This window comes from Engraulis encrasicolus, chromosome 22 (genome assembly GCF_034702125.1).
Source record: "Engraulis encrasicolus isolate BLACKSEA-1 chromosome 22, IST_EnEncr_1.0, whole genome shotgun sequence".
In the NCBI taxonomy this organism is placed as follows: Eukaryota; Metazoa; Chordata; class Actinopteri; order Clupeiformes; family Engraulidae; genus Engraulis; species Engraulis encrasicolus.
The window spans coordinates 51,962,783-51,988,696 of NC_085878.1; the positions used below are offsets into that span (position 1 = coordinate 51,962,783).

The 25,914-nt window shown below is 41.9% G+C and overlaps 1 protein-coding gene across 6 annotated transcripts in view; it reads right to left on the bottom strand.

Annotated features, from left to right (window-relative positions):
• The window catches only part of arhgef37 (Rho guanine nucleotide exchange factor (GEF) 37), an 89,433-nt gene that overhangs the window by 41,560 nt on the left and 21,959 nt on the right, over window positions 1-25,914 (bottom strand). For all 6 annotated transcript variants that reach the window (XM_063188726.1, XM_063188724.1, XM_063188729.1 and 3 more), the window contains exons 5-10: window positions 22,404-22,551; window positions 20,325-20,524; window positions 19,843-19,973; window positions 18,847-18,951; window positions 16,271-16,384; window positions 6,750-6,899 (exon numbers count right to left, since the gene is read on the bottom strand). In XM_063188726.1, the coding sequence (XP_063044796.1) occupies window positions 6,750-6,899; window positions 16,271-16,384; window positions 18,847-18,951; window positions 19,843-19,973; window positions 20,325-20,524; window positions 22,404-22,551 (848 nt within the window). The remainder of the gene's footprint in view (window positions 1-6,749; window positions 6,900-16,270; window positions 16,385-18,846; window positions 18,952-19,842; window positions 19,974-20,324; window positions 20,525-22,403; window positions 22,552-25,914) is intronic.

Genomic DNA, 25,914 nt, shown 5'->3' on the forward strand with positions numbered 1-25,914 from the left:
CACTAAATATAAATCGGTAGATTTTTAATATGTCATTTAGATGTAGGCTACCAAGGGATTACAAAAAACGTGGCATGATTGCTATAACAATTTGTCCTGTGTCAAACGATTGACTAAGTTAGGCTTCGCTCTTTCTCCCTCTCCCTCTCTCGTGCGTGCTATAAGAGGCCGCAGCATATGATTTGAACAAGGAGGTCTATTCGAAGCATGATGTTGGATGCCTCGCGTAGCCAACATGCGCTTCTTCTCCGTAGTGCCTACTAGATACTTTCGCCATTTCGTAACGCACAGGTCCGTTAAAATAGCCGTCAGGAAAACATGTGGCAGGCCTACCCAAGCTTTCATTAACGGAGCTCTTTTGAGAATAAATACTTTTTCACGTGGGCAGGGCAAATGCTGTTTCAAATTATTAGGAAAAACAGCTTACCCACTGTGTCTAACTACATCCACTCACTTCTCATCGAAATGCTTGCGTCAGGACATTGCACATTAATGAACATACCGTATACATACATGTACATACAGTATATGTAAATATGCCAGATTGTAGCCCAAGGGCTAATTTCCATCTGGTGTCCAAAATAGGCAGGCTAGATGTTTACAAGCAATAGAATTTAAAATAAAACAGACTGTTAGTAACAAAAGAAATAAAACCCATTACAGAAGCAAAAGGCATGCATGTAAATAAAAGGAAAAGAGAAAAGAAAAAGGTCCCAAAATAGGGCCATGTGTTATGTGAGTGTGTGTGTGCGTGTGTGCGTGTACACTGTGTAGAGGCTCAGACCATCAGTGTGAACATGTTTGTTGGGCTCGAAGCCACTTTTTATACTCCATCTTAAAGGTGGCTAAAGAGGGACATTCCCTTATATGCAGTGGAATAGAGTTCCATAATGTGCCGCCTTTAGTAGATAATGCATTTTGACTGAAAGAGGTTTTCCTGAAAGGAATCTCTACATCTTTATTGACCACTGCTCGAGTTACTCGTGTTTGACGATATTTTATAAAATCCTGTAAACAAGGTGGCGCCAGGCCATGCAAAGTTTTATAAAAAAGACAGCTATAGGAGAATTTACAGAAATTGTCAAAACTCAATAGGTTGTACTTATCTAAAATGTTACAATGGTGGTATGAAAGAGGTTTTTTATCTAAGATTTTAAGTGCTTTTTAAAATAAACTCTCCAATGGTTTGAGAGTAGTGGATCCCACCATGGTCCAGCTAGTAATGCAATAGCTTAGGTGAGAAAATATCATTGCATGCAAGTATGTCAGAGCAGCACTATTTGACATAGCACCTCTTATGTGCCTGAAGTTGTAGAGATTAAATTTTATTTATTTTTTTATCATTTTTATATGTTTTTTAAAAGAAAGATTGGAGTCTAGAATGACTCCTAGATATTTAAAATCTGTGACCACTTCTAGCTGTTCACTACCAAGAGTGACCCCAGGCTGAGACAGTCCAGGGGAAGGTTTTCCACCATTCGAACTGAGAAAAAGCCTTTTTTGTCACGGATGCGCTCTTAGACTCTCCGAGTTTAATTTGAGGATCTAAATGTATTTTCATGCCCCAAAGAGAAGACCAATAGCTTCCAAGTTAACTGTTTTATTGACAAATATAATACTAATATTATCATCTGAAGTGCTAACTATGTATCCTGATGTCATTCTAGAGTAGAAAAAAGTAGACGACGTGCGCTCAGGGTAGGCAGGGTAGGCACTGCCTACCCTAGGATAAATTTCTTAAAAATAAAAAAACGAACACGTGTTTTAAAAACTATTCTTGAGAGTTCACATGCATATCAAAAACATTATTTTAGAAATTAGCTGTTAAAAGTAGGCTACAGTAACTGGAGACCGATCAAAACCCCAAGTTATCGCACAAAGCAAAGCACTCAGGCTTGGACAGGTTGCCATGGGAACGCGTAGCGCAGCCTTGGCTGGTAGCTGAAGGCTCAGCTTTCGAATGCCAGGCAGAGCCAGGGTAGGCACGCTTTGACTCGACCTGTCTTGCCCTCAGCGCTGTCCATGTAGAAGTTGGTGTATGTGTATTATCTATCACATAGACTGTCAATGGAGAGCAAAAGCAGAGCTTTTCGCCATGGCGGGAATACTTAAGCCAATCACAGCGACCAACATGAAAAATTGTTACAATTCAGGTAGTAGCCTTCCTGCTTAAAGTATGATAGCAACAACAACTAGCAAGGCAAGGCTTATTCAAACTCTAGCCGCACAGAAAACATGGCAGTCTTTGGCGTTTTGTCTTTATTACAAAAAAATAATGCCGAGAAGTAGCAATAAAGACGGTTCAGATGACAGGCAATAGCTGAGCCGTTTGCAATCGCTGCATTGTGGAAATATTCAACATCAGATGGGTAGCAGCGTCAATTAGTTTGAACACACTGGGACAAAATATCTTCATTCACCACCCCGGGCTTTTAATGGATCTAACTTGCATGAAAAACTCACAAATTGACTTGATTTGAAACACCTTGCACAACCGTTGCTGAAGTGTTTGAGAATACAATCACGCACAAGAATGAGTCTCAGAAGTGTTTATGTTGGTTTACTCGATGTACGAGTGTTTGTCTGAATGCACGGCTTATGTCTGTTGAGTTTGCAAGCAACCCGCCCCCTTGCCTACTTTCCTTCTTGTCTGTGAGTGTTTGACTAGCAGCACAAAATGTGTCAGTGAAGCAGAAGCTGTTACCTAGGTTTGTTTATTGCTAAATGTAAATCGTTTCCCCTCACATGCTATGGTGTGATTCACGGTTGGTGAACTAGACATTTTATCTTCAAAACAAAGTAGGGCCTAGGCTACACTGCCACCCTGCATCCATGTGAAACACCCTGGCATTTGCAACAGAATAAACAGAAGAGCAGCAAAGTCAACAGCTAAAGCCAAAAGTTAAAGCTTTTCCCCCAAAATGCTGTGATGTTGTAGATTTCTAAATTATTATTGTAAAATGTAGGCCTACAGGTCCTTAAAAGTGTACAAAGTAGGCTATGGGTCCTTGAGCTACCAATTTGGCAAAAAAAGTGTAGTTGGCCTTCTCAAGAAATTGAAATTATGCATTTTCACTTATTGTTTCAGATGTAGGTCTACTGACAATGTCCAAATGTCTAAATATTGTAGCCTATTTATTTACTTATATAGTTATTAGAGTACAGTACAGTATTTAGAGAAACATAGGCCTACTAATTTGTTGCACATTAAAGACCTTATCAGCATACTAGGTGAATAGGCCTAGTTGCCTGTGGCATAAGGCCTCTCTCTCTCTCTCTCACACACACACACACACACACACACACACACACACACACACACACACACACACACACACACACACACACACACACACACACACACACACACCTGCTTTTATTCTACTAGGCTCATAAATGACCATTGCCAGTATTTTTACTGAATATGTTACATTTCAGATCTGCATGAAAGGGGGTACTATTTGTTCAAAGTTTTTAGTCTTTTATAAAAGTATTTAGCTGATAGTGACTCTCCAGATTTGGTTAAAATGCAGGAAATTGCATCTAAGAAATACATTTTTTTCTGGGGGAGGACACCCAGACCCCCCGCTAAAAAAATATACAAAATATATATTTTCTATATTTACTGCCTACCCTACCATACCCCTCACTGTACGTCACCAACGTTAGTTTCTGCTGCTGTGTTGTGCTGTTTTTTTCATTCCAAACTTCGATTTTCAACCTAATTTGATGACAGCAAACATCCTTATCCTTCTGTAGGCCTGTGTTTACGATTAAGAGCGCAAAGCCCTGACAGGACGCTAGTTAGAGCTGGGCGGTATACGCGATCTCAGTTCACACCTAGACAAGGTTCACATTTTGATGAGACGTTTTTTTTTTTTGTTCCATCATAAGCCGCATCGCATCACACTTCATACTAAGCGTGTGAGCCTACTTCATGTCACACTTCACACTGTGCTCCAAGTCCACTGTTGTTACTCTTCCACTAGGGATGTTAACACAATGTAAGTCGTTGATTGAAAAATAATTGGTTAATCGCGCTAAAGAGGCTGGTGAGAGTGAATCATGATGATGAACCCACATGTCATGGATGAATCATGAATGAACATTTCGATTACCTTTGATTACCTTTGAAAAGGCTTCTATGTGGTGATATTTTAATAGACTACAACAGTTCTCACATGCTTATATTCCATCTCAACTGTGTGTGCAGCTGCGCTCTTGTGAATGCTGCTTATGTGTTTTGCCATAGGCTACTACGATTGAAATAGCTAAATGCATAGAACTATCATGGCCAGACAAGATACATAGCTAGATGTTTGAACTGATTTGGGAGCGAAATGCATCGCCATACGACACAAACTACAGAAACAAAATACCTTCTAGGTTGCATTTGGCCTTTAATTCAATTAAGATATTCACACAATGTCAAGTAAATCCGTTTCCTTTCCGTGGCTCTTCAGGCACTTCCACTGTTCACTCGCTAGTCAAGCTCAGCACGTGTTGCCAGGTGTAGAACGAGAAATTAGCATCTGGTCCGAGAGGGTTTATATTCAGGGGTGCACATAACTTTTTTTGGCCGTTACTCATATGCGCACCAGTAAATATGTTTTGGTACGCACCTCATCCGCGGTTAAAAAAAAAAAAAAAAAGTCTACTGTCTGCAGGGTCGAAGGATAAAACATTATAACCACGTTTGAAGGCTAATGCAACTGGTGAAAGGTAGCCTAATCAAATGTGTTGTTAGTTTGATATTCTTTAAATCTTAATTAGCCTACATATGGTAGGCCTACATGTAATCTTCAAGTTAAGTGATTATTGTCTGGATTTCATCTGTTTTTGCCGATTTCGCCGTCATGCCTGTTAACTGATGCACAGACGGGGAATAAACTTGTATGCGGTGTCCGTTTGGAATATGGTGGGAGGAAGCTGACGAAATTAAGAAGTGGAGCTGGCCGGGAACTGCGTGCATTTAAGAAGCCACGCGCATGGATGCATGCTTTCCGTTTTTAACTTCTATGCATCGGAGTTGCCAATGAGAATGACGGGGGGTGCGCGTCCATTCTGGGAGTTAACAGACGGCACAATTCCATAATGATGGAGGGAGGAGGAGAGAGCCAGGAGCTCAACTCGGTCGAGCTCGCGCTGACTGTCGTTAGATTTACAGTTGATATGCGAGTGACATGTCTATTTTTAGGCATTCATGAGAAAACGGGACACATCGCGTCCCTTACCTGTTCAACACGGAACGCATGCTTTCACTACCACAAATGTAGTGCCAGTCCCTTGAAATGTGGAATCGTTCAAGGAACTGGCACTACATTTCTAGCCGCTCATCATTATTAGCCTCAAGCCACGGCACTTGGAGCCATTTCTCGGAAAGTTTTGTTTTTTAAATCTCTGACTCAATTTTCTTTGCTGTTGACGAAATTCCAAAGAAACTGATTAGGCTACTGTTGTCTGTTTCTTTTTGGACATGTTTGACCATTCACCAACATCAACAGTCTGTTGAGATAGTCAGTACGCAAGTGCGCTGTAGTGACCGAGGTGGCAGTACGCATTGCTATTTTTTGGTGCGCATGCGCACCTGCGTACCAGTTATGTGCACCTCTGATTATAGTATGTAAACCGGCTGTGGTCTGGTGTCCTTAAAACAATAGCCCAAAACTGCTACTTTTGATGTGCGCTACCACAGCCCTTGTAGCTTTTCTTCCTTGAAAAATCGGTGGCACTACTGGGACTGAACAGCATGCCCCCTAGTGGAAAGGAGTAGGCTATTACAAAGTGTTGGCTCTGACAGAAAAGGCTATTTTAGGCAATGCTGCATCCTCTCTTAATTTTGAGGCTTTGTTGGATAGATGATTAAGGGAAATATAAACTATAAAATACAAAATATATTATTGAAATGAAAAAGGGATTAAAGAAGATTAATTCATATTCATGATTTTATCTAATTTTTACATTTAATTTCATTCTTTTCTCCAGAAACATTGAGATTTCGCCGCTTCTCAAAAAAAATGTGCAGAAACCCGTGATATCACTTTTCATCAAGAAAACAGTGATACACATTTTTCCAGAACCGTCCAGCTCTAACGCTAGGCATGTTTTGATGACTCAGGCGACTTGATGTGACATGAACAGGAAGTGTGCATGATTTCATTCACTATAACAGAGATTCTTTAAGTATATATATATATCTATCTCTACTCTCTCTGACTATAATAAGACTCGAGAGTTTTGACTGTGGGTGTTTCCATGATCTATGTCAGTTCTGTTCATCACATCATTACAAAAAACAATCAGAATGTGCATTAGAGTGTGTAGATTCGGAATCCACAAAAAAAAGTGTTTTCCCGATTTGGGAGCCAACGCATGGGAGGTAAAAACAGGTTTTCTCGTGACTTGGTAGTCAATGTGTTAATATTATTATTAATAGTAGACTTGGCTGGTCTTTAAAATTAGTTATGCATGTTTACATCAGGGGTGAGTGGGCCTGTGGGCCATAGGTTCCCCGCTCATGGTTTGCATGCACAACTGCGAACCAAATATGAAGTGTTTACAATACAGTAATTCAGTTGTGTCCAAATAGCGGCATGCGGGTCAAATCCGGCCAGGGCATGGCAATCATATGGCCCGTCATGAGGTTGGAAAAAAATTGAAAAATTATGTGAGCTATCTGTGGCCATAGAGTCGGGCGATTTGTTTGGCTCTCAGCCTCACTTGCACTTAATTTTTTTGTTAGTCGTCACCTGCTCCTCGTAGCTCAGGCTGCTCTTCTCCTCCAGCAGCTCGTAGTCCAGCAGCTTGTCGCGCCGCTTGCGGATCAGGTTCCTCGGCCCCACCAGCAGCTCCCGCATGGAGCACAGCGGTCGGAAGACCAGCGTGTGCAGACGCCGCTCCTGATTAGACAACAGGGGAGAGAGGGCCACATGAGATACTGAGTATAGTAACTTAGTTAAAGGTCTAGGCTAGTATGTAAGTTTAGTAGGGCTGTAACTATACACTCAACTCACGATTCGTTCGTCTCATGTTTTTTTTTTACAAGTTAAAAAAAATTAATAGTATTGATTTGAAGCACTCACCAGTGATAGGCAAAAAGGGATTCATTAGTTACAATCCAGTGCCACATATTCCAAAATGACCTGATTTTACCTGTCCATTACAACCAGGTGACTGGTTGAATGATCACTTGATTGAATTGGACATATAAAACAAGTTCATTTGAAATATGTGGCCCTGGATTGCAACTAATGATCCAATAATAATTTTTTCCTATCACTGGCAATCACATCATATCACTGCCTTCTTGCATCACGATAGAGTATTGACGCGTTTACACATCTGATCTTTTCATGAATGTTTACTAAGTAATAAACTTAAGAGTTATTGATCTGACCAAAACAGTCGAGTACAGTATGTTTTAGCGGCTTGAAGACCAGCGTGTGCAGACGTCACTACTGCACAGACAATAGTGGAGAGTAGGACCGTACTAAGCCAATGTGGTGTCCCCAGGCAATAATACCTCACAGGTGCCCCCGTTAAAAGGTGCACTGTGTAGGATGGTGACCAGAGTTGGTAATGCAACTATGCTGCTCATTGAAGCTGTTCTATCTATTGTTAAATTTCATTTTTCATGAATATTTACTACATGATGAACTAACGGCCGATGCAAGATGGTGGCAGATGCGGGTAAAGGTGCTGCCACTCTGAGTAAAGCACGACACCAGAGATTTAGAGTAGAGTAGAGTAGAGAAACTTTATTGATCCCCAGGGGGAAATTCAGGTGTCAAGTAGCTACATAAATAAACACACAGACACAAACTGGGGCCGCTCTGTGAGGTAATCAGTGATCCAGGTTACCAGGCCAGGCTGCACTCCAATCCGCACCAATTTAGGTGTTTCTCTCAGCAGCAGTGGTTGTATGGTGTTAAATGCGCTGGAGAAGTCAAAAAACATGATTCTCACAGCACAGTCACCCTTATCCAAGTGAGCATGTACCCTGTGAAGAAGATACAGGATAGCATCCTCCACTCCCACGTTCTCTTGGTAGGCAAACTGCAGAGGATCCAGTGCGTGGCGTATTTGGGGTTTGAGAAAGTTGCGCAGCAGCACTCGTTCAAAAGTTTTCATTAGGTGTGAGGTGAGGGCAATCGGTCTGTAATCATTAAGTTCTTTGGGGTGGGTTTTTTTTCAGTGTTTCCCATACATTGAGGAAACTATGGCGGCCCGCCATAGTTTAAATTAGGCCGCCATAGTTTCGAAAATGTAAAAAAAAAAAAAAAAAATTTTTTTTTTTTTTTTTTTAACTTTTTTTTTTTTTTTTTTTTACGATTTCCGTTTTTGTTAAAAACGATTTGAATTACGATTTCCTTCGCATTTTTCTCCTGGAGTAAATACATCCTATAGAGAAAACCACAAGTGCTTGAAAGACAGAGGGATCAAAAGCCTAGTCAAGTTGTTGTAGTTAACTTGGGTTTGGGAGCAATAAAAAAAAAAACCTTCAGAGAAGGGACAGTTGGGATGAGTTTACTAACACTCCCCAGGCTTTGTTTTACAGTTGTAATGAATTAGGTGACAGGCCTTCATTGACACGGCAGAGGAGACATCGGGCTGCATATAGAAATGAATGTGTAATGAATGTGAATATAGACATAAATGTGTAATATGTTGTTCAGCCCTTTTAATGGGAGGAATTTTGAAAAACTGGCCCTGTGACCAGCACCCCTCATGTAGAATGTGTATGTGTGTGTGGGGAAAAGGCACAGCCTACCCTCTTAGACCCTTTTTGTCTATGCGTTAACAATTTCACAGTATACTACTCTTAAATTCTTATCTCTGCTCATATTTTGTTTTATTTATTTTTTCATTACATAGACCCCTGCATGAGGGACGAATGAAACAAGAAGCGAATGATTCACTGTACTGCATTTAAAAAAATATAAATGACAATGTAAGCTTACTACTAATATCATGGGTAAAATGTTATGTAGCCTTCTTTCTCAAAATATAAATGGCTGAAATGTAGGCCTAGGCCTATAGTTTCTCCATGCGCCAATGTCATACTGTACTCATTGTTTTGCCATTTTGCATTTACACTGCGTGAATACAAACCCCCCCCCCCCCCCCCCTCCCCCCCCCCCCCCAAGGCCCGGGTGAAAAGACGACCCTCCCCCCGGAAAAAAAAAATCCCGGCTGCCCCCATAGTTTCCAAAATTTCTGTGGGAAACACTGTTTTTGGAACAGGTACCAGGCATGAAGTTTTCCACAAGATAGGGACCTTGCCTTCTTGTAGACTTCTATTAAAAAGGTGATGAAGAGGCTCAGCTAATTCCTCAGCACAGTCTTTAGCAGTCTTGCACAGATGCCATCAGGACCGGCCGCCTTGGACTTAAGTCTTTTCAGTGCCCCTCTAACTTGATCAGTGCTGATTGCCGGCTGTGGGTGTGCCTGGTTGAGGTTAGGGTGGAATGAGGGAGGGGTCGGTGGTGGGTAAGTTGTTTCAAGTCGCAGAAGTGAGGAGCACGGAAGGGGGATAGAGGTAGTGGGGAATTGTGAGCCTGCTGTGTCCATTGGTGGAGGTACTCCTGCAGTGTTGATGATGGTGGGAGTGGTGACCAAAGGCAGAGTAGGAGGGTGTGGGGATGAAGTATCCCTGTTCGTGAAGCAGGGTGAAGTAGTAACGGAAGTGAGGGGTTGTGAGTGGGGGAGATGGGAGCCTGCTGAAGAGTGGTTGTCAAGTGTGGGCAGGGGGGTGTAGGGATAGAGGTGACAAGGGAAATGCTGCCCTCTGTGTCAGAGTTTCCAAACCGGTTGTAAAAATGGTTTAAATCATTGCACATTGACAGATCGCCTTCTGCCATACCTCTCTTCTTTCCACACCCAGTGATTTTTTTTGTCCCCTGCCATGCCTCTTTAGCATTGTCCTTCATTTTCATTTCCACCTTCTTCCCATATGCCACCTTGGCCTCCTTCATTCTGATTTTGAGTTCTCGTTGCACACTCCTCAGCTCTGTCAAGTTGCTTTCCTTAAAAAGCTTCTTTCTCCTATTGAGGAGTTGCTTGACATCTCTGGTTACCCAGGGTTTGTTGTTGGGGTAGCAGCGAATAGTCTTTGTTGGTACAACAATGTCCATGCAGAAGTTTATGTAGACAGTAGTACATGCTGTGGCCTCCTGCCACTGCCCTGCAGTAGACTCCAGTCAGTGGTTTTGCAGCAGTTCCTTAGTGCCTCCTCAGTTTCTGGTGTCCATTCTCTGAAAGTGAGTGTGGTAACTGGGAGCCTTTGTACTTTTGGGATGTACAGAGGCTGTAGATGAATCAAATTGTGGTCAGAGAAACCCAGTAGAGGAAGGGGGTGGCACTATATGCATCCTTCACGTTTGCATACAGGAGGTTTTATTTTTCTTGTTGCACAATCAACAAACTGATGAAAGTTTGTGAGGGTGAAGTTAAGGCTGACGTGGTTAAAATCCCCCGTGATGGCGAAGAAAGCCTCTGTATGCTGCGTTTGTAGCATCGCATACAGGCACAGGCATTGTCCGGCACCGCTCTCGGAGGGACATAGACGCAGATTATTATACAGTGTGAAAATTCTCTTGAAATGTAGTAAGGACGTAAGCTGACGGCCAGTAGCTCCACATATTTACTACACACTGTTACCTTCACTGTTACATATCCGGGATGACAAAACTTGTTATTGATGTACATGATCAGTCCACCTCCTTTCTTTTTCCCTGAAAGTGCATTGTCTCTGTCCAGTCTAACTACGCTGAAGCCCGGTATGTCCACATTACAAGTAGGAGTGAGACTAGTAGTTAGCCATGTTTCCGTGAAGCAAATTAGACTCGCTTCTCTAAACAGTTTTTGGTTTCTTACCAGGGCGGTCAGCTCGTCAGTTTTGTTGGTCAGCGATTACCCCCAATACCCCCATCCACCCCTACAAATAGCACCCTGGTAGTGAGTGACATTACTAATAGGGCTGGGTAAAATAATCGATTCAATCGATAATCAATCGATATAATTTAAAATTCACATAATCGATTCACAGGGCACAAAATCGATTTTTTTGCTCTTTTTCTTTTTGTTCTTTTTGTTTCATTTAGGTCTATGGAAAATACCCAGTAGGTATTAGTCAATTAGGCCTAGGCCTACTTATTACAAATTAGCAATCTGTTAACACTGTCAAGCCACAGCCCTTTGACATTTTTATATAAAAATAGGCAACAGCATCTTTTGGGGGAAATCCTTGCACCAAAAAGGGAACGGATTGAATCGATTCGGAGTGAATCGAATGGAATCGAATCGAATCGTGATTAATCGATTCAAAACCCTCAGAATCGAATTCGAATCGATACAGGAACATAGCTGCAATACCCAGCCCTAATTACTAATGTCTGAAGAAACGGAAGAAAATGTTTTACCATACACGAGATGAATTAGCAATGCAGATCCCCATTGCTTGCTAGCAGTGCCGAGTGTGTAAACCGTTTGGATTAAAGTGGAATACTTGCAAGAAGTCCTGCGATCAAGACAGTATTTTAAGGTAGGCCTTTTGGTTATTAATTAAGCCCGCTGTGTCACGTCAACTTATGGTGTTTTTGCTGTGGAGAAGTAGTTTCGCTGAAGCAGGTTCAGAGACTACGAGTCTGTGTGGACAGCAGTCACTGTCGCGTCCATCAATAACCAAAGCTAGTAACCACATCTGTAGGTCTTCAAGGTGATGGAAGAGTCACATGATGCTTGGAAATAGTTTGGTTAATCCACAATTTGTATTCGCATTAATGTTTAACTGATAACGTTATATAACGAAGTGACACCCAAACGCGCACACACACACACACACACACATTTTGGAGACACAAACGATTTTTTCCGTCTGTGCTTTTGCTTCTGTTATGCACTATGATCGAGGTGAAATAACAGTGAAAATGTGTGTTTAGGTGTGTAGGTGTGTTCATGGTGTGTAGCCTAGGTGTGTAGACGTACATTTGGGGTTCGGTATGGTGGGTGTGCGTGGTTGCGTGAGTGTCTCGCTGCTCCGATTATTCCAATAATAGTAATAAAAATTACTTCCATCATTATTATATTGACAGGGTCTGACAACAGCCTAACACACGACAGTGGCCTAATAGAGCCCTCCATTAGCGCACCTACTGTAAGTTTACGCGCGTGTCATATTTCTTTGCTGCCGCCGGGTCTGCTGCTTACTCCCATGGCTGCAATTTGCGCATCTGTGGTGTTCTTGGTTCGTGGGACTCTCACATTGGGAAACGAAATGACTGGTGAAAATAGGCGATGACAGATTTTTCTCGACCGTCAAATAGGCGGACTATGGAAAAATTTAAGGTAGGCTATATTGTGATATCCTACAGGTCCTTCTCAAATAATTAGCATATTGTGTTAAAGTTATTTTTTTCCCATAATGTAATGATAAAAAATAAACTTTCGTATGTTTTAGATTCATTGCACACCAACTGAAATATTTCAGGTCTTGTATTGTTTTAATATTGATGATTTTGGCATACAGCTCATGAAAACCCAAAATTCTCATCTAAAAAAATTAGCATATCATGAAAAGGTTGTCTAAACAAGCTATTAACCTAAACATCTGAATCAACGAATTAACTCTAAACACTGGTAAAAGCGTCCTGAGGTTTTAAAAACTCTCAGCCTGGTTCATTACTCAAAACCGCGGTCATTGGTTAGACTGCTGACCTGACTGTGTTTAACATTGAAGTCAATGGCAGCGGCATTGCATGAGGGTTATGGAAGCCCAGATATCATTGATGCTTAGCTGTCAGCTGTTTTTTGTTCTTTGATCTGGTGACCCACACTTCCCTCTTCATTATACCCCATAGATTTCTATACCACGCTTAGGTATTTTGGTGGTTATGGACATTCTAAATCACCAGACAGAACATTCCATTGACTTTCAATGGGGTTTCATTTCTGGCAAATTAGAATCTTTTTCATCTTCAGGCTCTTAAGCCTGGCTCAAACTACACGACTATCGCGCCGATTCTCGGCTGAAAACCCCCCTTACGACAATCGCTGGAACGTTACCCCCCAGGACCATCGCAAGCGATTGTCGGGAAAGATTTCCTCGTCGTGAGCGACGTTCTAAGATAGAACTTTGGCAGCTCAAAGAGTCGCCGATCGCAAATCGTAGAAATCAAACAGTGTTTGATATTTGCGACTGGAAATAGAACGTTGGGCATTGTCTCGGTGGCTGCGAGCAGCGACAAGATTGACAGTTGCGATTCTCTTCTAGTGTGCGGTGCACCCCGACGCCAAAATCGGACACACAATCGCTAGTCGTGTAGTTTGAGCCTGGCTTTAGAATCTTTTTAAGGCTCCCAGGGGGGAAAGTGCAAGTGCACTGTTTGTCTCTGTAAATGTCCCCACATTTCAGGCTATTCTAAGGAATCTCATGTATAAATGTATGTGTTGATTAACTTCATCAAAAAATGGTATCATACTGTGTAATGTGAAGGAAAGTGATACCCAATACAATTCAGACATCTGGAAACATTGGAAAAGTCAATTGTACATGGGCCTATAGCCAGTCTGAGTCTTTGTGTGCGTGCATGCGTGCGTGTGTGTGTGTGGGGGGGGGGTGGTTGGTATGTTTTTTAATGTTTTGTATGTCTTTTAGAATGTATGGTTTGTTCTTATCTGGACTTTGAGTCTGTGAATAAAGTTTATTACTATTATTATTATTATTATTTTCATTATTACTTTTATTTGCAATATACACCTCCTCCCTGGGACATGTCATTCAAACACATGGGTTCTACTACCACTGCTATGCTGATGACACCCAGATGTACCTGTCGTTCCGTCCAGAGGACACCACGGTATCGGCACGCATCTCTGCCTGCCTCACCGACTTGTCAACATGGATGAAGGATCCATGAAGGATGGCCAAGACAGAGCTCCTGGTCATCCCAGCTAAAAAGTCGCTCAGTCACAACATCAACCTCAAGATAGGCTCCACCATCGTGACCCCAAACAAAGTTGCCAAAAACCTTGGCGTCATGATTGATGATGAGCTGTCATGCTCCAACTACATCAACACAGTCACCCGGACCTGTCGATTCCAGATGTCCAACGTAAGGAATATCAGACCTGTGCTGACACAATATTCTACACAACGACTGGTCCAGGCCACGGTCCTGTCCCGCGTTGACTACTGCAACTCACTCATGACAGGTCTACCAGCTTGTGCGCTAAAACCTCTGCAGATGATCCAGAATGCGGCGGCACGCTTGATGTTCAATCAACCCAAAAGGACCCATGTTACTCCTCTGTTTATTGAGTTGCACTGGCCTCCGATTGCCGCCCGGATCAAGCACAAGGCTTTGACCCTTGCCTACAAAACCGTCGCAGGAATGGCCCCAGCTTATCTGAAGGACCTACTAACGCCTTATGTTACTGGAAGAGAACTGCGCTCATCCAGCACAAGCCGTCTGGCTCTGCCATCCCAACATGATCTCCAAAAATTACGTGCTCATGGACACGGATGTTAAGGACACAAAATCTGTGTCCAGGAGCACGGATTTTGCCAAAATTCCGTGCTCCTGGACACGGAATTGTTTTCCGTGCTCCTGGACACAGAATTGTTTGAAGTGCTTTCTATAGGCTATTTCCACAGTCTTGTGTTTTCTCAGGATTTTTCTAATTTCAAATATTTTGTCTAAAAAAAAACCTGACAGGTTAGAGTTAGGGATTGTTTTGGTCTGGGCACAGCTAGTTTTCTTTCATTCATTATATGAGTTTGATAGCCTAGCAACCAACTGGAAAAGGTATTTCTCAAAAATATGTCTTTAATGACAGGTTAAGGTTAGGGAATGTTTTGGTCAGGGCACAACTTAAATTGCTATAGCATTATTTTGTTTAGGATTAGCATTTGGTATGTATTTTCTAATGATAGAGTTAACACAGTGCTGTGGTAATAGCCTATAGAAAGCACTTCCGTGTGCCCATCACGGAAAACAATTCCGTGTCCAGGAGCACGGAAAACAATTCCGTGTCCAGGAGCACGGAATTTTGGCAAAATCCGTGCTCCTGGACACGGATTTCATGTCTTTAACATCCGTGTCCAGGAGCACGGAATTTTTGGAGATCAGGCTGGCCATCCAGGTACTCCCAGTCAAGACTGTTCTCTGTTGTTGTACCCAAGTGTTGGAATGGTCTCCCAGAGGCAGCAAGACTAAGCACGTCTCTTGTAGCCTTCTAGAAACAAGTAAAGACCTTCTTCTTTTGAGAGGAGCTACTAAACTAATGCTTGAGCTGGCCTAGCCCCAGGGCAGACTCTTGACATGATGTTTAGTTTAGTTTGTGTGTGTTTGTGTGTGTACTCTTTATTAATTAAAAAAAAAAAAACCTCTTTGCAACTGCACTTGTTGTTCTTTATATTTCCTGTGCACTTTGTATTTGCTTGATTATGTCCTCTTTTGAAAGTCGCTTTGGTTATAAAGCGTCTGCCAAATGCAATGTAATGTAATTTAATGTAATATTATCATATTTACTAACATTACCAAAGTAGAGTAAGTTTGGCAGCTAAAAATGTCTATTTCTGGAAATTAAAAATGGCGGACATGGAGAAACTCCACCTTTTCGCGTAGGAAAAATGCAATTTTCCTCTACAACGCCCTGTGACAAATATTGTTTAAACATGGTTCGGGAGGAAGGCCGTGAGTGATTGACAGCTGTCATTATTTGCTCCCACCTTCGCCGATATTTAAACCCCTCCTTTACCTTTCACCTGTCTTGCGTGAAGGCTTTCCGTATTGTCCCACCACCTCCCCCTACTCCCCTACCATACAATGGGAGTGGAAGCGGATCTCATCCTGAATGATCTCCGCTTTAAACATCCCAGGATCAAGGCCAGCCAGCATGCCAGTCACGCATATTGTTCACCAAGCACTCAAGGGCAAACTAGTGAAGTTAGGGTTAGGGGTAGTTTTGGTAAGGACAAAATATCACAATTTTCACCATTTTCCTGGCTGGTTTCACTGCTCGTGGCAAAATTAAAGCAGCAGAAATGTTGCTTTATTGATGGGTTAGGGTTTGGTTTTGGTCTGGGCACAGCTCAGCAGTTTCACATTTAGCAACAGAAATTCGCCATGGGCAACAGAAATTCCAAGCGACGGCAGGAAAACTAACGTGCCTCGCACCTGCCTGGTCAAATGACAAAATACTTTTGTGCACCATTATAGAGCACAACTTAATATTCAAATTCAGTGCACAACAACAAAGAATGACTCACAAACTCGGGGTAGATCCACTGGCGTAAGGCCACAGCAATCTCTCGGGAGAACAGTGCTCCTTTATCCGCCTCCATATCTAGATCGTGGTCCTCGGCACGGCAGCTCTGCAACCTCTGGGCACAGGCACGCACGCAACCACACATGCACACACACGTATGCGCAAACACACACACACACACACACACACACACACACACACACACACACACACACACACACACACACACACACACACACACACACACACACACACACACACACACACACTTGATTACTTTTATTTGGACCCAAGAGACGAGCATTAAAAGGTACAAGATCCAATGACATGACTGAGCTAACTTGCAGGCTACTAAACCAATGTATACATCTTTATGACAGTCTAAGACTGTATGCTGTGTTTCAATCACAATATGAATTACTTCATATTATATTAAATAGTAATAATAATTAATAATACTTATTTGTATTTTTTTCAGACCTAGACATTTCAGGGGACCCCATTTGAATTTCATCCGTCCCCCATATGGGGTTCTGACCCAGGTGTTCAAAAAGAGGTGTTCTGACCCAGGTGTTTACACACTTATAACACGCACACGCACCCGCACAAAAATGGAATTTGGTGGGGGACACCTCTAATTTCAGGGATCTGGCATTACATCAGAGACACATATCTAGTTTATTGGGCAGTCATGGGTAAGCGGTTAGGGTAGTGTTTCTCAACGGGGGCAGTACAGCCCCCCAGGGGGCATTGGGGAGCCTTAGGGGGGCTTTGAGAAGGATACAGTTCAGAGGGGGCGGTGCTTAGTTGTGATTGGGGGCATTAGTCCATTACATTTTTTGATACTAAAGGGGGCATTGGCAGGCTCATGATGAAGTCAAGGGGGCGTTGGGAGGCTTAGGATGAGGTCCAGGGGACATTTGTTCAAGAAAGGTTGAGAACCACTGGGTTAAGGCATCAGACTAGTGGCCCAAAGGTTGCCGGTTCGACTCCTGACCCGCCAGGTTGGTGGGGGGGAGTAATTAACCTGTGCTCTCCCCATCCTCCTCCATGACTGATGTACCCTAAGCATAGTACCGTCCTGCCGCATTGCTCCCTTTCGGGCGCTATTGGGGGCTGTCCCTTGCACGGGTGTGGTATAAATGCAATTTTGTTGTGTGCAGTGTGCAATCTTCAATTGTGTGCTGTGGAGTGCGGTGTCACAATGACAATGGGAGTCAAGAGTTACCCAGTTGGGCTTTCATTCTTCTTCTATTGTTTGTGATGATGGTAACTTTAGTGCTTTTACTATGATTATATGTTACTTCTTTGGGTTCTTCTATATGTTACTTCTATGTTACTTCTTCTTCCAACTGAATACTGACAAAAATGAGGTAATTGTATTTGGGAAAAGAGGAAAAGGGCAAAGATTGCCACTATCCTTGAAACATTGAAACTAAAGGCTTTAAAGCAAAGGCCACTGTAAAAAAATCTTGGTGTCATTATCAATAGTGAACTTAACTTTAACAGCCACGTGAAAGACATTACTAAGTCTGCTTTTTATCATCTCAAAACATTTCTAAACTTAAGGATCTTATGTCCAAACAAGATCTAGAAAAATTAGTATATGCTTTCATTTCAAGTAAAATTCACTACTGTAACAGCCTCTTCATAGGCCTACACCGTGCTGTCTCGCGGTGTCCAGCTTCGCGTTTTTGAGTGCCATGAAAAGCGCTATATAAATAAAACGTATTATTATTAGTATTATTCCCAAGAAGACTATCAAACTGCTTCAACGTATCTAAAATGCAGCTGCAAGGGTTTTTACAAGAACAAAAAGATTTGAGTACATCACACCGGTTTTAAGGCCCCTGCATTGGCTCCCAGTAAGCTATAGAATCGACTTTAAGGCATTACTACTTGGGTTGGGACCCAGCTACATACATGATTCAGCTGTACACACCAACTAGGCATTTAAGGTCTATGAAGGAAAACTTGCTGGTTTTACCTACAGTCAAACCAAAGTGTGGGGAGGCAGCCTTTAGCTACTATGCTTCAAAGCTTTGGAATCAGCATCCCGGGGAAGTAAAAAACGCCCCTACCGTTAAGTTTCAAGACCAGAATAAAGACAAAGCTTTTTTTCTAATGCCTTCTCTTAGAGATCAAAATGTTTTTGATGTTTTTATGTATTTTTTTCTTTATTTCTTGCTTTTATCTTTACTTTTTACTCTATTTTCACCTGCCATGCCTTATGTTTTTATTTTTCTTATTTTATTTCATGTTACTTTATTTTACATCATTTTTATCTTACTTTACTGTACAGCACATTGAATTGCATTCATGCATGAAATGCGCTATACAAATACAATTGCCACAGCCTTGCCTTGCCTTTGGTAACCTTGGCTATTTTTTTTGTTTGTTTCATGGTGAAAACAGAATTACTTAGAAAAAAAAACACCCAAAAGTTTAATTTGCCATTAGATATTTTTTGGCAAAATAAAATGTTCTGGATAAATACATCAGATTAAGAGGAAATATGCTAAAATACCACAACAAAGCAGTAAACATGTGAAACGGGAGCTCCAATAAACACCACACCTGTAGGTGGCTCAGGTAGGCAGACAGGTTCTCTTGTAGCTCCGTCACACCTTTTTCCAAAACAAAGAAGAATGCCACCAGGGTGTCAAACTCCTCGTCCTTTGTCTGAAACACACACACACACCAGACACATTTAGCACAGAGACAAACACACACAAGGCAGTGTTAGTGTTAAGCAGAGAATACAGATTTCTCCTGTCTCAGGGGGAATTGAGAGAGTGTTGCACCACCATTCAAAAGTATGACTGGGTGTCTAGCAATGGAAAGCCTAATGCAAATGGGCGGAGTGTCCCTTTAAGATCCATTGATTCACTATACAAGCAGGCACTGAAGGTCTTAGACAGATGATCTTTTCAGTACCACCACTGTCCCATACTGGGCAAGTATAACATGTTCAGCCTCGAATACATCATACGATTTTCTGATCTGCGGCTAATTCATAAAATCATTCACAATGCAGCACCCCACCTCTAAGAACATTTGTTCAACCCTGCTCTGAACAGATGAGTAGGACGTCAAGAACCACTAGGAGTGATTGTAGTCTCCCAAACGGCCAAACTGCGTTTGCTCATCAGCCCTCTCATTCAGGGTGTGTGTGTGTGTGTGTGTGTGTGTGTGTGTGTGTGTGTGTGTGTGTGTGTGTGTGTGTGTGTGTGTGTGTGTGTGTGTGTGTGTGTGTGGTGGGTGGGGGGGTGGTTGAGGGGCACCTACTGGCTTATGACTGTTCTTATGGAAATTAGCTATACAGTTACTGTATAATCTGGCACAAGCCATCTTTTTACTTTTGTAAACAATGTATTTTGTGCATAGTCCCGGCTGAACGAAACTAAATAAACTAAACTAAACAAAACTTACTGTACATTGGTCACACTAGTAAGTATTAGTTCACTATCTAGTAAATATTCATGAAAAGATTAAATTTGGCAGTGGACAACACAGTTTCAATGAAAAGCAGAGTTGCAAGACCTACTCGTGAGGGCCAATGAGGGGACTGACCTGTGGCACCATGCCGGTCTCGTGCTTCAGGAACTGGCTGAGGCGTGCCGTCTTCTTGGCAATGCTGTGCCCGCTCAGACGGTTGATTTTGTCACGGATGGTCAGATTCTCTGTGCGTTTGTACTTGTCCGCTGGAACCCCCAACACACACAAAGATGTAGAGACACACACTTTAGTTAAGATTCATCAATGAGGTGAACACATCACAGCATGGCTGTCACACAAACACACACAGTGCCGCACACACATAGGCGGTTTCTGCATTAAGCAAGGTCGGGCAATTACCCAGGGCCCCATCCAATCAGGGGCCTAGTCATCGTATTATGGTTTTCATTTTCCTGCATTTATACATCATCGATTATTGGGGGTTCTTTACTTAGGGCCTCAGATTTCCAAAAATCGCCACACACTCACGCACACACTCACGCACACACACACGCGCACACACACACGCACACACGCACGCACACTCACCCACTCACCCACTTCCCGGAAGCGCTTGTACTCGTTGATGCGGCAGTTGAGCTGCACGGCGGTGTGTGCGGCCTGAGTAAGCGACTGGTACGCGGCGTGCGATGGCTCCGTGTGCTTCTGGATGGTCTGCAGCAGCAGCGGGTAGCGCGCGATACGCTGCACCGGCATCACCAGGAAGAAGGTGAGGTTGGACGCATTCACCTCTGGCCTAACAGGGGTCACATGGCAGAAAGCAGCCAATTTAAAGCCACCTTAAAAAAAGTCACCTACAACCACCCTCAATGACTTTCGCCCCGTTGCACCAACTCCAGTCTTCACCAAGTGCTTTGAGAAATTGGTATTGATATCAAAGCCTATCTCCCCCTGACCCTGGACCCTCATCAGTCTGCATACCGACCAAAGCAGAGGATGCGATAGTCACTGCCCTCCGCACTGCGCTGAGTCACCTAGGGAGACAGGGGAGCTATGTCAGGATGCCTTTCATTGGCTATAGCTCAGCTTTCAACACCATCATTCCAGGCATCCTAATCCCAAAGTTAAAACATCTCGGACTCCCACCACCATCCATCTGCTCCTGTATGTAATGTAATGTAAATAATAAAAGTGAAGACAACAACACAAGTAAGTAAACATCACTTTGATACTGAAAGTTAACATCCTCACTGCAAAACGATCTATACGATTTCTTCACTTTGGCAGATTCGAGACGATCTTGTACTCAATATCACGATTCACGATTTATATCGTCATATCGCCCACCTCTAAATGAGGTCTTGAAACTTGAGGAGTGGCGTGCATCCAACAACTTGGCAAAACAGAGATGCTCCTGCCCCCCTGTATAAGAATGTGTGGAGCGAGTGGATTGATTTAAATTTCTATGAGCACATATCACTCCTGATCTATCCAGGTCAATCAATACCTCAGTTTTGGTGAAAAGGCCCAGCAACGATTGCACTTCCTGAGGGTGCTAAAGAAAGAACAACTAGACATACATTTGCTGGTGACCTTTTACCGTTCCCCCGTAGAGAGCCTGCTGACCTATGCAGTGTCAGTGTGGCACTCAAGCTGCACTGAGGTTGATAGGATGAGACTGCTGAGGGTGACCACCAACGCAGCACAAAAAATCATAGGCTGCCCCCTGCCTCCCATAACCTCCATTTACAACTACCACTGCCTAAACAGAGCCAAGAGTATCATGAACCCATTGATGCCTGAAGCACCTGCAGAGATGGGTTCTAAATGCCTAAGCCATTTTTGGGAGATGGTACTTTCTGCTCATAAAAACCTAAACGTCTCGCCTCATATTTTTATGTGCTTCAGAGGCTAAGTTGCATTTGGACGCCAAGACACTCATCTTGCATTACAATGTGTTAATTAAACTCTAACATGCCAACATTTTTTATAAAAATATCTCAAAACTTATGAGCCTGAATGCTGCGTCATGCAGCTCCAGGCGCCAGGGTTAATGTTGCGCAATGCAACATCCAGCATCAATGGGCTAAAGACCACTCACATCCTGGCTTCCATCTGCTCACACAGTTTCAGCCAGAACCAATAGAATGAAGGACAGCCTCTGTGTGCCTCGTAGGGAGGATTAAAATCTCATTATACTTTGTATAATGATATTAAAAGGCTTTGTATTTATCTTGTATTTGTACTGTACCATTTCTGGATGATTATAGTTCTCTCTTTCACCTTTCCTAATTGAGTTTTACCCTTCCTCTGCTCTGTAAATATTTTCTAAATCCCTATGGTGTCTACATGTGAAATAACATCAATAAAGACACATGCCATCATCCCTGACACATACATACACCTATACTTACACATAAGCATGTATTGCAAAATGTACTGGGCATCATTATTAAAATATTAAATACAACTACAGTATAAGAAAGCTACCGACAAATACTGTCCCTCAGACATGGAGGATTACAAAAAAACATTGCAACGTTTGAAACCTCAGGTGATACCAACATGTGAAGTTTGGGTCCTGGCCCATGGACTATGTAGCTTATATGACAGTTGCAAAAATGACATTTTAATAGTGCAAACGTAGCTGGTGTTGAGCAAGTGAACATACGTACGCCGAGGTCTTGACCACTGTGACCATCTCTGCCCACTGAGCCTCCTTCTGCTTGTAGCTGTTTTCCAGGGCTGTCACGTTGCTGTAGTCGGCCAGGTACTCCTTATAAGCCATCTCTATGTCCTGAGACAGGCTCAGGAAGGAGTCACCTGTCACCATGCACACAGGAACACACATCAGAGAGTAAATGGCTCACTGTGCAAATGTAGAGCTTCGTCTCAAAATGACTTCCGCCATTTTTGACTTATGGGTCATTACGCCGAATCAGTAAATATTCCCTGTCCCTCACAATAAAAGTTATCTGAAAAATTATGAAAAAATTATAGATATTACACTTATGCATGTTGAAAACATTGCTTAACTACGAAATTACTCCTAGAGCAACATCAAAATGTGAAAATAATGTGATTTCCCCTATAATTCACAAAGAAAAGACACCTTGAAAGACAACTTTTACTGTGAGGGACAGGCCAAAATCCCAGTTTTGTCCACAAAATAATTTAAAATGAGAAAATAACAACATATTACCATTAAAATCAGGTTGGTGACAAAAGATATGCCAATGTTGTGCTTTAAAATTATGCATGTAATTATTACTGTAATGATTTTATGGCCATTTAACTCTGGGACATGTGGATTTGGGAATATGCACCAATTCGGCGGGATGCCCCTTCTGCATTTTATTATTGGAAATGACTGCTCAGATGTCCTTTCGTCTGTGTGAATACTTTTTAAACCTGTATAAAACGCATTTTGCAATGCAATGCAATGCCAATACAAAAATAAAAAAAATCCCAAAATGTTCCAATATGGATATACAGCTCCAGGCCTTTTTATTAGAATACCATGAAAAAGTTGATTTATTTCCATAATTCCATCAATAATGTTAAACTGTCATGGATTGTAGATTCATGGCCCAGTTTTTTAACTATTCCAATCATTATTTTTTTTCTTTTTATATACGTTGGCCTTCCAGCTCAAAAAAACCATGAATTGGGGAATTCGCATTATTAGAATATTGTTATAAAATCTCATTTGTCTTCATCAAAATTCGGGTCACATTAAATCAGTTGAAATTTGGTTCTTTCTACATAACATGCAATGGTCAATACTTGGTTAGGACATTCTCTGTCTTCATAATGGCCATGATGCGTTTAACATTGAAGTCAATGGCAAAAACAGTGCATAGGAGTTATGGAAGCCCAGATATCCTTGATGCTTTGCTGTCAGCTGTTCTTGTTTGTTGACCTGGTACCCCACACTTCACTCCTCAATATGCCCTGTAGATTTCCATGCCACGTTTTGGCGCTAACTCACCAGTTTAATTCTAAATAACCAGAAATGAAACCCCATTGAAAATGAATGGGGTTTAATTTCTGTTGAGTTAGAATTAAACTGGTGAGTTAACACCAAAACGTGGCATGGAAATCTTCGGGTATATTGAAGAGGAAAGTGTGGGGCACCAGGTCAACAAACAAGAACAGCTGACAGCAAAGCATCAAGGATATCTGGGCTTCCATAACTCCCATGCACTGTTTTTGCCATTGACTTCAATGTTAAACGCATCATGGCCATTATGAAGACAGAGAATGTCCTAACCAAGTATTGACCATTGCATGTTATGTAGAAAGTACCAAATTTCAACTGATTTAATGTGACCCAAATTTTGATGAAGAAAAATGTGATTTTATAACAATATTCTAATAATGCGAATTCCACAATTCATGGGTTTTTTGAGCTGGAAGGCCAACGTATATAAAAAGAAAAAAAATAATGATTGGAATAGTTAAAAAACTGGGCCATTAATCTACAATCCATGACAGTTTAACATTATTGATGGAATTATGGAAATAAATCAACTTTTTCATGGTATTCTAATAAAAAGGCCTGGAGCTGTATTTAGTCATTTTGGAACAAAACTATTCAAATGCACAGTATGTCGAAAACAACAAGGCCCACAAGTACATCTATAGGCTCTTACTCACTAGCCCGGTTAGAACGGAACTTCGTCCCACCGAGGCGTGGCTTTGGTTTTTTTTGTGTGCATTTAACCCGCCCTTACCCACCCATCTTCAGTTCTAACAGGGGCGATTTTAGAATAGCCTCCGACGTGGTTCTAAGTGTGCAGAGTCTATTTCCAACTGTGACATGTTGCCCTCTCTATATTTACTGTCATGTGCAAACATCTATCCCCCCCCACACACACACTGCCAATTTTTACAGTCCTTGCCCAAGGAATGAGTTGTCAAGGAGTGTTTTTTTTGTGCTGATGGAATTATCGACCCAATTATCGACAATAGGCCTGGCTATTATGTCACTATTTCCATGAGGCCATAGGAAGCTCTAAGCCTCTGTGAGAAGCCATTTAGACGGGAGAAATATAAACACGCACCATGCAAAAAAAGTCTTCATAATGCAGACTAATCAGTTCGCAAGCATTAAATTAATTCTTTTTCATAGCACATCGGTTTTCACACATGGGTTTACTACGGTATATCTTGCTATATTTGTTCGTCGTGACTGAATGAAATAGCAATTGAGTGTTAAACAGTGTGCGTTTCCATGGCTTTTAGGTTGCTTCGTTCGTGATCCTCGATTATTACGTTCTATTATTACGTTCTATTACTATTACGTTAAAATCTGCACCGCTTTTAATAACTATGGCAAAAGAGCATGAAAATCACAAGGGATCAGAAGTAGTTTAGACAGGGACAGCTCATTTCCCATTGACGGACGCACGCTGCCAGAAAAAGGGGGGGGGGGGTGTGTCAGCGCAACCAATGTTAATATTGCGAAGCAACATGCAGGCAATGAGCATGGTACTTTCATTAGATTTCACTTAAAGAGAGGAAGAGTGTGCACACTGTAAAGTCATGATAAACATCTCCCCAAAAGTAGTTTTTGGATGACAAGACGTCTGGCTATTCATTTATCTGCTTCCTGGTTTGCAAATGCACTTTGGCTAGACAGAGGCAGTTACTACGGCTAACATATAGCCCAACAACCTCAATATTCAATTGTCTACATTTCACAAGACGACTTGCCAGTGAGTAATGAGCAGAAAAAAGATAAAGATTTCATCATGTGAATGTAATTTCAAAAGTTGCTTAAAGGGACACTGTGTGAGATTTTTAGTTGTTTATTTCCAGAATTCATGCTGCCCATTCACTAATGTTACCTTTTTCATGAATACTTACCACCACCATCAAATTCTAAGTATTCACTTTGACTGGAAAAATTGCCCTTTTCATACATGAAAAGGGGGATCTTCTCCATGGTCCGCCATTTTGAATTTCCAAAAATAGCCATTTTTAGCTGCAAAAATGACTGTACTTGGACCACATTAGAAAATATTTGTTTATTACTTAATAAACGTTCATGCAAAGATCAAATTTGGCAAGAGGCAGCCCAGTTTCAATGAGCAGCACAGTTGCAGTACCTTTTTTCACCATTTCCTGCACAGTGTCCCTTTAACCAAAAATAAAAAATAAACTTTTAACGCCCCACCACCT